This window comes from Hemicordylus capensis, chromosome 2 (assembly GCF_027244095.1).
Source record: "Hemicordylus capensis ecotype Gifberg chromosome 2, rHemCap1.1.pri, whole genome shotgun sequence".
In the NCBI taxonomy this organism is placed as follows: Eukaryota; Metazoa; Chordata; class Lepidosauria; order Squamata; family Cordylidae; genus Hemicordylus; species Hemicordylus capensis.
In genome coordinates, this window is record NC_069658.1 from 209,698,586 (window position 1) to 209,710,922 (window position 12,337).

At 50.1% G+C, this 12,337-nt stretch overlaps 1 protein-coding gene across 2 annotated transcripts in view; it reads left to right on the forward strand.

Moving 5' to 3' along the window:
- The window catches only part of TBXA2R (thromboxane A2 receptor), a 35,572-nt gene that overhangs the window by 21,305 nt on the left and 1,930 nt on the right, over positions 1-12,337 (forward strand). For both annotated transcript variants that reach the window (XM_053289209.1, XM_053289210.1), the window contains one exon: positions 6,455-7,454. In XM_053289209.1, the coding sequence (XP_053145184.1) occupies positions 6,639-7,454 (816 nt within the window). In that variant the 5' untranslated portion in view covers positions 6,455-6,638. The remainder of the gene's footprint in view (positions 1-6,454; positions 7,455-12,337) is intronic.

The window sequence follows — 12,337 nt, forward strand, 5'->3', positions numbered from 1 at the left end:
GAAAAGCATGCCTCTGCATTGCATAAGCGAGGAGAGCTGGCCTGGTGGCAGCCAGCAGGAATGGTCCCCTTTGCTAAGCAGGGTCTGCCCTGGTTTGCATTTGAATGGGAGACTACCTGTGTGAATGCTGCAAGATATTCCCCTCAGAAGATATGCCCTGCCTGTTTGCTTGTGGAAGGTTCCACGTGCCCTCCCTGGTGGCATCTTCAGATAGGGCTGAGAGAGATTCCTGCCTGCAGCCTCGAAGAAGCCTCGAAGAAGCCGCTGCCAGTCTGCGTAGACAATCCTGAGCTAGATGGACCAAGGGTCTGACTCAGTATATGGCAGCTTCACACACACACACACCCCTGCCAAAACAAAGGAAGCTTACAGGAAAACCAGGGGTGGATTTCTGTGGCAAAGGACTACCAGTGCAGCAGACCAGTTTTTAGGTTGATCATATGTCCACTGGCAATCCGTTCTTTAATTCTATGCCTGTCCCCCTGCCCTGTTCTTTTGTGCCTAACTTTGGTTAGTGGATATCAGGGTTTTAAGTAAAAAAACAACCATAGAAAGCTGCTGCCATGCCGAGTCAGGCCCTTGGTCCATCTAACTCAGTTTTGTCTACACTGACGGGCAGCAGCTCTCCAGAGTTTCAGGCAGGAGTCTTTCCCAGCCCTGCCTGCTGGGGATTGAACCTGGGACCTTCTGTATGCTAGCAGATGCTCTTCCACTGAGCTACGCCCCCATCTTCAATGGGGAATATCCTTCAGCTGACAACGCTCACATGGACTCACCCATCTAAATGCAAACCAAGGCCAACCCTGCTTAGCAAAGGGGACCACCCATGCTCGCTGCCACAGGACTGGCTCTCCACCCCGTGCCAGATCCCACCAGCCCCAGGGCTCCCCAACGCCTGGTCTTGAGCCTGTAGCCAGATGTAGCTCAGGAGGCTCAAGTCTGAGCCCTCAACGGGGCTATAAGGACAGGGGTGGTGAGAAGCATGGTCTCCTGTTCACACGTGGAGTGTGTGGAATCATGATTTCTCACAGTTCTGGAGCACTGGCCCTCTGTGCGTCAGGATTCGAGCATTGGCTGGACTGCACGGCAACGGTTTGGGGTGTTTCCAACCTTTGTGTGTATGTGAGAGAGAGGGAGCGCCTGCCCTCTCCGCCCCCCGAAATGCCTCCCCTTTCCCAGCTGCAAGCCACATGTGACTTTTGGGCAGCTAATTAAGCACCATCCAGTTTCCATCCCTTCCCAGATGCTGCACTCTGGGAGATGAGCCACGGGTGTCATTCAGGGCGGGATGGATGGGGTGCCACTTTGCTAAGTGAACCTCGATTGTGATTCACAGTCACAAAAAGTGCCATTTTCTGGCTTCGATCTAGACTCCCGTCCCTCCCCTCTGTCCTGATTTCCCATCCCGGCAGCCCTCCGTTGGGGGAATCCCTGCCTCGGACTGGACTAGATGGCATAGGAACATAGGGAGCTGCCATATACTGAGTCAGGCCATTGGTCCATTTAGCTCAGTACTGTCTTCCCAGGCTGGCAGCAGCTTCTCCAAGGTTGCAGGCACGAGTCTCTCTCAGCCCTATCTTGGAGATGCTGCCGCCAGGGAGGGAACTTGGAACCTTCTGCTCTTCCCAGAGCGGCTCCATCCCCTGAGGGGAATCTCTTCCAGTGCTCACACATGTAGTCTCCCATCCACATGCAAACTGGGGTAGACCCTGCTTAGCAGAGGGGGCAATTCATGCTTGCTAACCCAAGACCAGCTCTGCTCTTGGGCTCCCTCTAACTCTAGGATCCTGTGAGCCTTGCACACTTGTGGAACAGTTGGCGTCTCCAGGAAGCAACAACACCCTTCTCCCAGGTGACTCTTGAATGGCCTGATCTGATGCAAAATATTGCTGGGGACGGTGTGTGTGTGTGTGTGTGTGTGTGTGTGTGTGGCATGAATCTCTCGCCATAATTTCCGTGAGAACTGACGACCCAACGTAGTATGAAATGACGGAGCTTCTCCGGTGATTCAGACCAAGTAATGTCTCATTTATTTCAACAGTCCTTAATACAAATAACTTCCGTCTGGGTCCTCCTGACCCCTGCTAGGTGATTATATGCAGATCAGGGGCACAACGATACACGGGCGGTGTCTGGGGGCCATGGTGACCCCAGATATGAACATAATAAAATCCGCCCCACCACCCCCGGATACATATAGCATAGGCTGTTCTCAGAGATGGAGGTGGGAGTGGAACTGCACTGAGTCTGATGCCTGACCACGGCTGGAGCAGGTTCTTCTGCCGTCAGAAGGTCGCTTGGTGGTCTCATGAACAGTCATAAGAACATCAGAACAGCCCTGCTGGATCAGGCCCAAGGAGGCCCATCTAGTCCAGCATCCTCATTCACGCAGTGGCCCACCAGATGCCGCTGGAAGCCACAGGCAGGAGTTGAAAGGGGCAGGCCCTCTCTCCTGCTGTGACTCCCCTCAGAGGCATCCTGTCTCGGAGGCTGGAGGTGGTCTGTATCCCTCCGACTAGTAGCCCTTGATAGACCTCTCCTCCATGGAGTGATCCAAACCCCTCTCCAAGCCATCCAGGTGGTTGGCTGTCACCACATCTTGTGGCAGAGAGTTCCACAAGTGGATTATGTGTTGTGTGAAAAAGTACCTCCGTTTGCTGGTCCTAGATTTCCTGGCGATCCATTTCATGGGCAATTAGAATCTTTTTAGTCATGGTTCTAAGACTGTGGAACTACTTGCCCCTTGACAACTGTACCCTCACAGTACATTTTTAGGCCGCATTCCCAGAATCCCCTGTCCCGCTTTGGCTGCGGCTCCACCATGAAATCCCAGTTTGAACCAAACCTTGGTGCCATTCTCTCCTGTAGTCCGACAAATGCAGATTGGTGGAGTCCCACTAAACTAAAACTTCTGGTCTGTATTCGGCAGACGACATGCTTATCCATCTGACCGGGAGCCACACGATCAGGCTGGGTTAGCTTCTGTTTCTCCGTCCCGGGCCCCAGGAGGATGTTCTCTCCTTCTTATAGTGTCGGGTTTGATCTCCCAGGGAGGCCTGGCCCGTCTGCTGCTGCTGCTCCTCAACCCTTGGCTGACTCCTCCTTCCGGCTTGCATCAATTACCAGCAGGATGGGAATTCTTTGCTGTCTTGCAGGATTGATTTATAATTTGGGGTAAGCGAACGCAGATGTTTGTCCAGTCTGCGGGTCAGATGTCATAGGAACATAGGAAGCTGCCATATACTGAGTCAGACCATTGGTCTATCTAGCTCAGTATTGTCTTCACAGACTGGCAGCGGCTTCTCCAAGGTTGCAGGCAGGAATCTCTCTCAGCCCGATCTTGGAGATGCTACCAGGGAGGGGACTAGGAACCTTCTGCTCTTCCCACCCCCTGAGGGGAATCTCTGACAGTGCTTGCACATCAAGTCTCCCATTCATATGCAACCAGGGCAGACCCTGCTTAACTTAAGGGGACAAGTCATGCTTTCTACCGCAAGACCAGCTCTCCTCTCCAAAGTAGCTGCCATATACTGGTAGAAGAACCCAGGTCAGAGCGAGGGTCTCTTGGCCATTCTCCTGCTTTGCACACTGGCTTCTGCAGAGCCCCAGAAGCAGATCAGCCTTCTCCCAGAGTGCCTTCCCTGCAGCTGGTATGCAGGGGTAGACTGCCTCTGGGTGTGGAGGCTCCATAAGGCCCGCATGACTAATTGCCAACGATACACTCCTGCTGATTGGTTTCGTTGGCTAACCCTGGCTTCTAGTGTTTGAGGATAGAGAGGGGAATTCCTCTCAGTTTTATACACCTCTGTCTTGTGCCCCTACCTCCTGATTGCCTGAGTGTCAAAGGCTCCCCCCCTCCAAGAAGCATTTCCCCCTCCTCTTCTCCTCCCTTATTGTTCAACTTACACACCGCCTTTCAGAAAACATATCCCAGGGCGGTTTACAAGAGCTAATACAATAAGACCCCATAAAATCCCATTAAAGTATTAAAATCAAGTAAGACCACAAAACTCTTTTTGACTCTTCGCTTCCAGAATGGCACACAGGATTCCGAGTATGGCTCTGCTCTAGATTTGTATTCGGGCATTGTGGTGTTTGTCGTTATTTGCAGTCCCTTCCCTAAGCGATTCCTAGCAGGGAATTTGCCTTCTTCACGGTGGCTGTGCACTGGGGCGCCGTTTTCATGGAACTGTCCGCCAACCCCACCCCACTCCCCACTGGGGTAGGAGCGTCCCCCTGTTTGATATGAAAATCAGGATTTCTTGGGTCCTAATTTGAGGCAGAAGAAATGAGCTCATCCATTCCGGAGTGCTGGGCTGATTTACGTCCCATTTGGCAGCAGAGAATCCACAAACAAGTTTGTTTAAACAGTGTGCAGAAAGGGGAATGATCGCTCTAGCATAACTTTCCCCAAATGGCTTTGCTCGGGTGGCTGAGTCAACCGAGATAATCCCAGGGTCCACTTGTGCAGTATTTTTCCCCCGGAGGGGTCATGGCATTGTAATTCTCTGGGCATCCACTCTTCAGGGTTCAAATCCATGGGAGTAAGGATGACGAGGGGTTTTTTTGGGGGGGGTTGCTTTAATTGGTGAGAGTAGGCATCATTTAAGATTTCTTTCCTTCATGAGCTGAGCTTCAGTGAGGGGGGGCGTATTTTAAAATCTTGTCTCTGGGCCCACTCCAACCTTGCTACGCCCCTGAGCCCTAGGGATCTGGAACTGATTTATGAATATGGGTGTCCAAGGAACATCAGTGCCTGGATTCCTCAAGGGGTGGGGGACGGAAATTATGACTGCATAGCTGAACGCCAGGATCTCAGCCTTCAATGCAGCAACCAGAGCCAAGAAATCCGAGGGGGTGTTTTCCAAAATGCACTTTTGCCACATCCTTTTCTGCTGGTGGTTTGAGGTTTGAAGAAGTTTGTTTTTGGGTTCTCGCTTCTCAAACAGGGCACCTGTTTCGTGCACCTGCCCCATCCCTGCGCGGTCATGATTGCAAAGACAGGCTGCTTTTTTGGACACGGCAGCTGCTGAGGTCTGCCCTGAACCGTTTTGTAGGAGAAGTGATGCGGTTTTACTGTCTCTCGAAGCCAAAGAAGAAACACCCTCCTGGTTTTTCAACAGCTGGCGGGAGAGAGAGAAGGGCAGAGTTAGCAAATTATTATTACTAGAAATATTCATATGGTCAATTTCAAGCTTGCCTGCCACCTTTTTCACTTTTCGTCCCTGCTAAATGGAATCGTCAACTACATTAAAAACCAGCGGTATTAATGTCGCGCTCTGTGTCTAGCTGCCTCTGGACGTAGTTCGGAAACGTCACTTAGTCCAAAATGCAGCAGCCAGGATGCTCTCTGGGGCAACCCGGAGAGACCATATTATGCCTGTCCTTAAACAATTGATTTGACTGCTGATATGTTTCCGGGCAAGGTGCAGAGTGCTGACCTGAGGGAACACCTTTCTCTACAAGATCCCCACCACTCATTGAGACCATCAGGAGGGGTCCGTCTTCGGGTGCCACTGGTTCATCTGCTGGCGACTTTGGATCGGGCCTTCTCAGTTAGTCACCCCTGGGTTGTGGAACGCACTCACTGCCCGTGGATCTAAGAGGATTATCTTTCCTGGAGGCCTTCAGGGGAGCCTTATAAAGACTCATCTTTTTAGCCTGGCTTTTCGTGGTATCTAATGGCACAGCGGGGAAGTAACTTGCCTAGTGAGCAAGAGGTTGCCAGTTCGAAATCCCGCTGGTATGTTTCCCTAACACCTATACCAGGCAGCAGCGATATAGGCAGATGCTGAAAGGCATCATCTCATACTGCATGGGAGGAAGCAATGGTCAACCACTCCTGTGTTCTACCAACTCTGTGGGTGCCAGGAATTGAAACTGACTCGATGGCACACTTTACCTTTACAGCCCTATAAAGTCGCATTTGGGTTGGAAGGGGGGAAAAAGCTGCACTTGCCTATTGTAGGAGGCAACGGATTTCAACTGTGGTTTTAAATCGGCACCACAAAACATCGCACAACTTTACTAATTTTAATTTTAATCTGTTTTTAAATGGTTTTTCATTTTAATGTAAACTATCCTGAGCTACTTTAGGAAGGGCAGTATATAAATTGAATGAATGAAATGTTTCATGAGATTATGCTGGTTTTAAAAGCTATATAAATGAGTATTTGAATGAGGCCTTTGCTGGTGTGATAATATCTTCCTGATGGAAGTGTAACTTGTGGGTGCTGTTTTCTCTTTTGTAATGTTTGTGGGCATTTTTTCCTAAAGGGTGCTGCAGACCAAGGTATGTTTATTAGGAACGTGTGCAAAAGAAATGTGCCCGTTTTGTCTGAGAAATATTTGGAGGGGATGAATTTATAAATGTCTTCAGTAACAACAACAACAACAAAAGACAGAGATACATGAAAATCTCTCTCTCTCTCTCTCTCTCTCTCTCTCTCTCCAGAGCTTGGACTCATGACAAAGTGGAATGAGTGAGGAATATGTGAGGTTGCGTCTCGCTCTCAGGAGGAGAGAGAGTGGGGCCCTGAGCCATGAGATCCCGCTGAAAAGGGCAATAGTTATAGCCAGATAGATATATCAGGTGGCATATAAATATGGCAGATACACAGATCAAATAAATGTTTTGAATGGAATACGAGGCCCCGTTGTTCCTGACTATGGAGCTAAGCAACTCCAGCAGGCTGGGCTCCTGCTTCCGCCCAGGCAACGTCAGCAAGGAGGGGCAACTCATCGCCTCGCCGTGGTTCTCCACCACCTTCGGCCTCATCGGCCTCTGCTCCAACCTCTTTGCCTTCTGCGTGCTGGTCAGCTCCTCCCGGAAGATGCACAGCGGCTCCCGCTCCTCCTTCCTGGTCTTCCTGTGCGGCCTGGTGGTGACGGACTTCATGGGCCTCCTGGTGACCAGCTGCATCGTGGTGCCCTACCACTTCATCCGCTTCCAGTGGACGGCGGTGGACCCTGGCTGCCACCTCTGCAACTTCATGGGCCTCGCCATGGTCTTCTTCGGGCAGTGCCCGCTGCTGCTGGGAGCCACCATGGCCGGGGAACGCTTCGTGGGCATCACCCGGCCCTTTTCCCGCTCCACTCGCCTGTCGAAACGCCGAGCCTGGAACCTGGTGGGCTTGGTGTGGGCCTTGGGCTTTTCCCTAGGCCTCTTGCCCCTCTTGGGCCTGGGGGATTACACCTTGCAGTACCCCAATTCCTGGTGCTTCCTGACTCTGTTCCACGATGCCAAGAATGTGACCTTCTGCTTTGCATTCGCCCTGCTGGGCATCTTCTGCGTGGGCCTCTCCTTCGTCCTCAACACGGTCAGTGTGGTGACCCTCTGCCGGGTCTACCACGACTCCGAATCTGTGCAGCGTCGGCGGGACAGCGAGGTCGAGATGATGGTTCAGCTTGTGGGGATCATGATTATTGCGAGCGTCTGCTGGCTCCCTCTGCTGGTGAGTGATGCTTATGAACATAAATATTCTGTGGTCTCTCAACAGCCTAGTTCTCCCTCAAGGTGAACAACTTGTCTTTGGCCTGCACCTTTGTTTTGTTTTGTTTTGTTTATTGCATTTATATCTAACTCTTCCTCCAAGGAGCCCAAAGAGGTGCGCTTGGTTACATTTATCCTCACAACAATCGCCGTTTTCCCATTCAGGTGAATGGGAAAATAGGGCCACCTTGGCAGGTATGCAATCCTGTGAGGTCGGTGAGGCGGAGAGAGAAGTGACTGGCCCAGAGTCACCCAGTGAGTTTCATGGCTGGTGGTGGATTTGAACTCGGGTCTCCCCGGTCCTAGTCCAGCACTTGAACCACTGCACTGGAAAAGGCTAATCTCCTTGGCGTTCTATTTTGGGGGGGGGTTGTTTTGTTTTGTTAATGAAGAGCGCCTTCCTCGGTCTGATCCCCACCACATGCTAAGATCATCTGAGGAGGTCCGGCTCCAGTTGCCACCGGCTCATCTGGTGGTGACCCAGAGGCGGGCCTTCTCTGTAGCCGCTCCTAGATTGTGGAATGCGCTCCCTGCAGAAATCCGTAATTTGAATTCTTTATTGCCATTTAGGAGGGCCCTAAAGACCTATCTGTGCAGCCTGGCCTTCCAGGGTTTTTTAATTGTTTTAAAGGGTTTTTAAGGGTTTTTAATTGTTTTAAAGGGATTTTTAATGGGTTTTTAAAGGGTTTTAAATTATTTTAAAGGGTTTTAAATTATTTTAAAGGTTTTTTATAAGGTTTTGAATTGTGGTGTTTTTTAGCTGTTTTATTGTATTTTAAAATTTTCATTCCCAATCACTGATTGATTTTAACTGTTTTATTATATTTGTGAACCGCCCTGAGCTATTCTGTAAGGGCGGTCTAAAAATCGAACAAATAAATAATGAATGAATAATAAATGAAGGACATCCCATGAAGCCAGTTCCTGCCTGCAGTCCAAAGTGGTACAGTCCAGACATTCAGTCCAGAGCCAGTGTGGTGTAGTGGTTAGAGTGCTGGACTAGGACCAAGGAGACCCGAGTTCAAATCCCCATTGAACTATGATACTTGCTGGGTGACTCTGGGCCAGTCACTTCTCTCTCAGCCTAACCTACTCCACAGGGTTGTTGTGAGGAGAAACTTCTAGTATGTAGTACACCACTCTGGGATCCTTAGATATAAGAGCAGGATATAAAATGAAATAAGTAAGAAATATGAGGGTTGTGCTACAGTCCTGGCCACGTCTGCTCTTCTCTTCTGGTCTGTCTTTCCTTTTGCCGTCATCTGAGACCAGGGCTTGAAGCTGTGAGGAAGAATAAAACTGGAGGCCTCCTGGGTTTTTGTTTGGTTTTTTACTGCTCTCTTATAATTCTAAATAAAACAGAGACATCCTCACCCCATCTGGCTTGTAAACGTCACCTCCTTTGTGAGTGGTGAAAATGAGAGAGATCGGTTTACTGGAACGGAGGGAACCCAACCGGGCCCGCAAATGACGTTCTGGCCCACGGTTCAAATATTTTGCAGAGAGCGGGGTGCACAGCATGTCGAGTGCCAGGGTCTTTGCTCCCCCGTTGCCACAATTCTGTTATAACTCCCATTGAATCCTTCTTCTGAGATGACGAAGGGGGCGTGAGGAGTGCATGAGAGACAGAGAACCAGAGGCAGGACACAGACGGTCAGAGTTGAAGGCCAGGCTGGGCTGAGAGGAATGTCTCACCCTGGCTCATGAGGTGGGAAGTCAGGCTCACCCCCTGAGAAGATGGTTTGTGGCAGGTGGCAAAAAGAAGTCTTTTGAAGAAAATGCCTGACTGACTTATGGAACTCCCTGCCACAAGAAGCAGCAACCACAAGAATCATAGAAGGCCAGAGCTGGAGGGGACCTAGCTTAACTCCTTGTTCACTGTGGGAGGAGAGCTGGTCTTGTGGTAGCAAGCATGCTTAGCTAAGCAGGGCCTTCCCTGGTTTGCATTCAAATGGGAGACTGCATGTAATCACTGTGAGATATTCCCCTTAGGGGATGGAGCCTCTCTTGGAAGAGAATCTGCATGTTGCATGCAGAAATTCCATGTACCCTCCCTGCAGGGGCGTAGCAAGGTTGGAGTGGGCCCAGAGACAAGATTTTAAAATGGGCCCCCCCCCCCCCCCCGCAAAGTCCAGGGCCTCCGCACACCCCAGGCCCCCAAGGATTTAAGTCTGATATTCCAAAATAAGTATGCTGCCTGCAAATACATTTCACTGAATACACACACGCACACGTCACAATATATAGTGATATACATTGAGTACTATACATTTGTTTTACTTTTAATGCCTAGAACACACTAGAAAGATGAATTATTAAAATGGGCCCCTCGCTGCAGATTAGCAAAGGAGACTTTCAACCATGCAGGGTGAGCCTATGATTGTTTTCCCAGAATTCTGAACAAATTCAGTCAAGTTTGATTGCAGGAGGTTTTTCACAGGAGGCTTTTAAAGCCCTTTAAGACACATCTCCTCTGGAATGGAGGTGCTGCATTCACATGTGGGCCAGATTGACCCTGAAGTCCCTGCAAGTTATTGGGGAGCAGTTCACACACAAGAAAAATAAAATAAAATAAAAGCACCGCACATGCTTCACAGTTCTCACTCAGACCTTCTGGGTTGCAAAACAACTTGAACATACGTGCATTTATAAATGAATGAATGAATAAATAAAGTTAATAAAATACTGTTCCAGAAGTTTTTGCAATTTTCTGCCATGAAACAAGCCACTTATAGGACTTTTTAGATAGTTTTTTTTAAGTCAGCAAATTTTCTAAGCTGTTTCAAAATAAATATTCAGAGACTTCTCGGTCCCTCCCCCCCCCCCATATCCAAGCCCTATGGCAAGCAGATGCCTATATATGGGGGGGGTGGGGCGGGAAAGGTAACCACAAAAAGGAGTTCAGACTCTACCTGGCAAATGCTGGTCTGGGTTAAGCAGGGCAGCAAGGGGTCTTCTGCTGCAGAGAGCACTCTGGCTGCCTCCTCCTTCCTGGCTGGCTTGGGCCCTACTCGAGTTCAGGCTTCACTGCGGCCTACACGGAGGCCTCCGTGGAAGCCCCGCCCACCCGCCGATCAGCTGAGAGGCGGGAGAAAAGGATTGTGGCCAGCAGAACAAGCAGGAGAGACGGCGAAGAGGGCAAGTGGCTGAGAGGCTATGGGGCTGGGCAGGGGGCAATGGGGAGTCACATGAGGTGCCTCTGGGGTGCCCCTCCAGGCAGTGGGGCCCCCAGACAACTGTCTCCCCTTGCCCTATCATTGTTACCCGCCTGCCTCCCTGGCAGCATCTCCAAGACAGGGCTGAGAGAGATTCCTGCCTGCAGCCTTGGAGAAGCCGCTGCCAGCCTGTGAAGACAATCCTGAGCGAGATGGACCAAGGGTCTGACTCGGTATAGGGCAGCTTCCTATGTTCCTATGAATCTGTCACAGCATCCCTGGCAGGGCTGTCCAGCCTCCCTGTTTCAAGGAGAGCCCTCCACGGCACGAGGCAGACTGATCTACAGTCCAACAGGTCTTGCAGTCATAAGGACATAGGAAGCTGCCATATACTGAGTCAGACTATGGGTCCATCTAGCTCTCAGTATTGTCTTCACAGACTGGCAGCGGCTTCTCCGAGGTTGCAGGCAGGAATCTCTCTCAGCCCTATCTTGGAGATACTGCCAGGGAGGGAACTGGGAACGTAGATGCTCTTCCCAGAGCAGCTCCATCCCCTAAGAGGGGCATACCTTACAATGCTCACACATCAAGTCTCCCATTCATATGCAACCAGGGTGGACCCTGCTTAGCTAGGGGGATAAGTCATAGCTTGCTACCACAAGACCAGCTCTCCTCTCCGAAAAGTTAAGGATATACTGTATAAGGATATATGGTCAAGAAATACAGCTTAACACTAGCTTTGGTGACATTTAAAATTTAGACAAGGTAATAGATAATGGATCCATCAGCCATGATATCCCTAAATATGCGCAGCTGACTTGTGCAGAGTCTATCCCTCGGTCCATCTAGCTCAGCATTGCCTACACTGACTGGCAGCAGTTCTCCAGGGTTCCAGACAGGGGTCTTTAAGAACATAAGAACAGCCCTGCTGGATCAGGCCCAAGGAGGCCCATCCAGTTCAGCATCCTGTTTCACACAGTGGCCCACCAGATGCCTCCCAAGAAGCCTACAGGGAAGAGGTGAAGGCATTTCATCTTACTTGCTGTTGCTCCCCTGCAACTGGTACTCAGAGGCATCCTGCCTTTGAGGCTGGAGGTGGCCTGTAGCCCTCCGACTAGTAGCCGTCGATAGACCTCTCCTCCATGAAGTGATCCAAACCCCTCTTCAAGCCATCCAGGTTGTTGGCTGTCACCACATCCTGTGGCAGAGAGTTCCACAAGTGGATTATGCGTTGTGTGAAAAACCCTACCAACCCTACCTCCAGATACTACCAGGGACTGAATCTAGGACTCTGAACTATGGGTCTTCCCCATTTTTGGCCTGTGGGTGCCATGCTCCCCCAGCACTCGCCCTCCTATATTGTTCTGTTGAAAAGATAATAATTTATTCTTTTCCAGCAATGTGCAATAGCCAATCAAACAGAATGAGCAAAGGGCATTGATGTATTGCAGAGAAAAGAAGAACACCCACTGATTGTCTTTTGGGGAGCCCTTTGCCTCCTTGGATAACACTGAATAAAACTGACAGCTCAGATTCTATGCCGCCACTGTTACGGCTAGAGTTTTACAAGCTTTTGAAAATTCTTGTCACTGGAAAAAAGAAGCTTTTCTTTTCCATGTGTTTTGCTGTTGTTGTCATGGCTGGGATTTTAGAGCCTTCCAGCATTTAGGACTTTAAAATCTCTTCTGCC